The 513-nt window shown below is 64.5% G+C and overlaps 1 protein-coding gene across 1 annotated transcript; it reads right to left on the bottom strand.

The window, feature by feature from the left end:
• Positions 1–5: 5 nt before the first annotated feature.
• On the bottom strand, positions 6–497 carry LOC109364861 (putative pleckstrin homology domain-containing family M member 1P; the record flags this gene model as incomplete). The annotated part of the gene is made up of 1 exon (XM_019611458.1): positions 6–497. A coding segment is annotated over one exon (492 nt), but the record flags the coding sequence as incomplete, so codon positions are not given.
• Between the last annotated feature and the right edge of the window lie 16 nt (positions 498–513).

Raw genomic sequence — 513 nt, forward strand, 5'->3', positions numbered from 1 at the left:
TCGGGGTACTCCAGCGTCTCCCACTCCTCCTCCTCCAGCTGCGGGCGGCACTTGCGCAGCGCCTCGCGGATCCGATCCAGCCAGTCCTCAGCCTCATCCCGGGAAGGAGCCCTCAAGCAGAGCTTTTTCCCCAGGAACACCAGCTCGAAGCGTCCATCCGAATGCGTCAGCGCCAGCGACTCGCAGCGCAGCAGGGAAAAGCTCTCCACGCAGATGCGGTCCTCGTGGTCCAGGAAGAGCCGCAGCTCCAGCGGCGACAGCTCGCAGGAGAACTCCTTCCAGATGCCCATGGCTCCGCGCCGCTCCAGGCTGCCCAGCTTCAGCAGTCCCCGAAAAGGGTTGGAGAGACCTTGGGGGAAAAGGGGACGGCTCAGCGGGACCCGAAGTGGGGACGGAGGACAACCAGGGGGTGGCTCACAGTGTGCAGCACAGGCAGCGAGGCTTTGGTGGAATAGGGAATGGGGATCCCGATGGGAGATGGGGGATCCTGGTGGAATACGGGATGGGGAACAG

This window comes from Meleagris gallopavo, unplaced genomic scaffold (genome assembly GCF_000146605.3).
Source record: "Meleagris gallopavo isolate NT-WF06-2002-E0010 breed Aviagen turkey brand Nicholas breeding stock unplaced genomic scaffold, Turkey_5.1 ChrUn_random_7180001930309, whole genome shotgun sequence".
Taxonomy (NCBI): domain Eukaryota; kingdom Metazoa; phylum Chordata; class Aves; order Galliformes; family Phasianidae; genus Meleagris; species Meleagris gallopavo.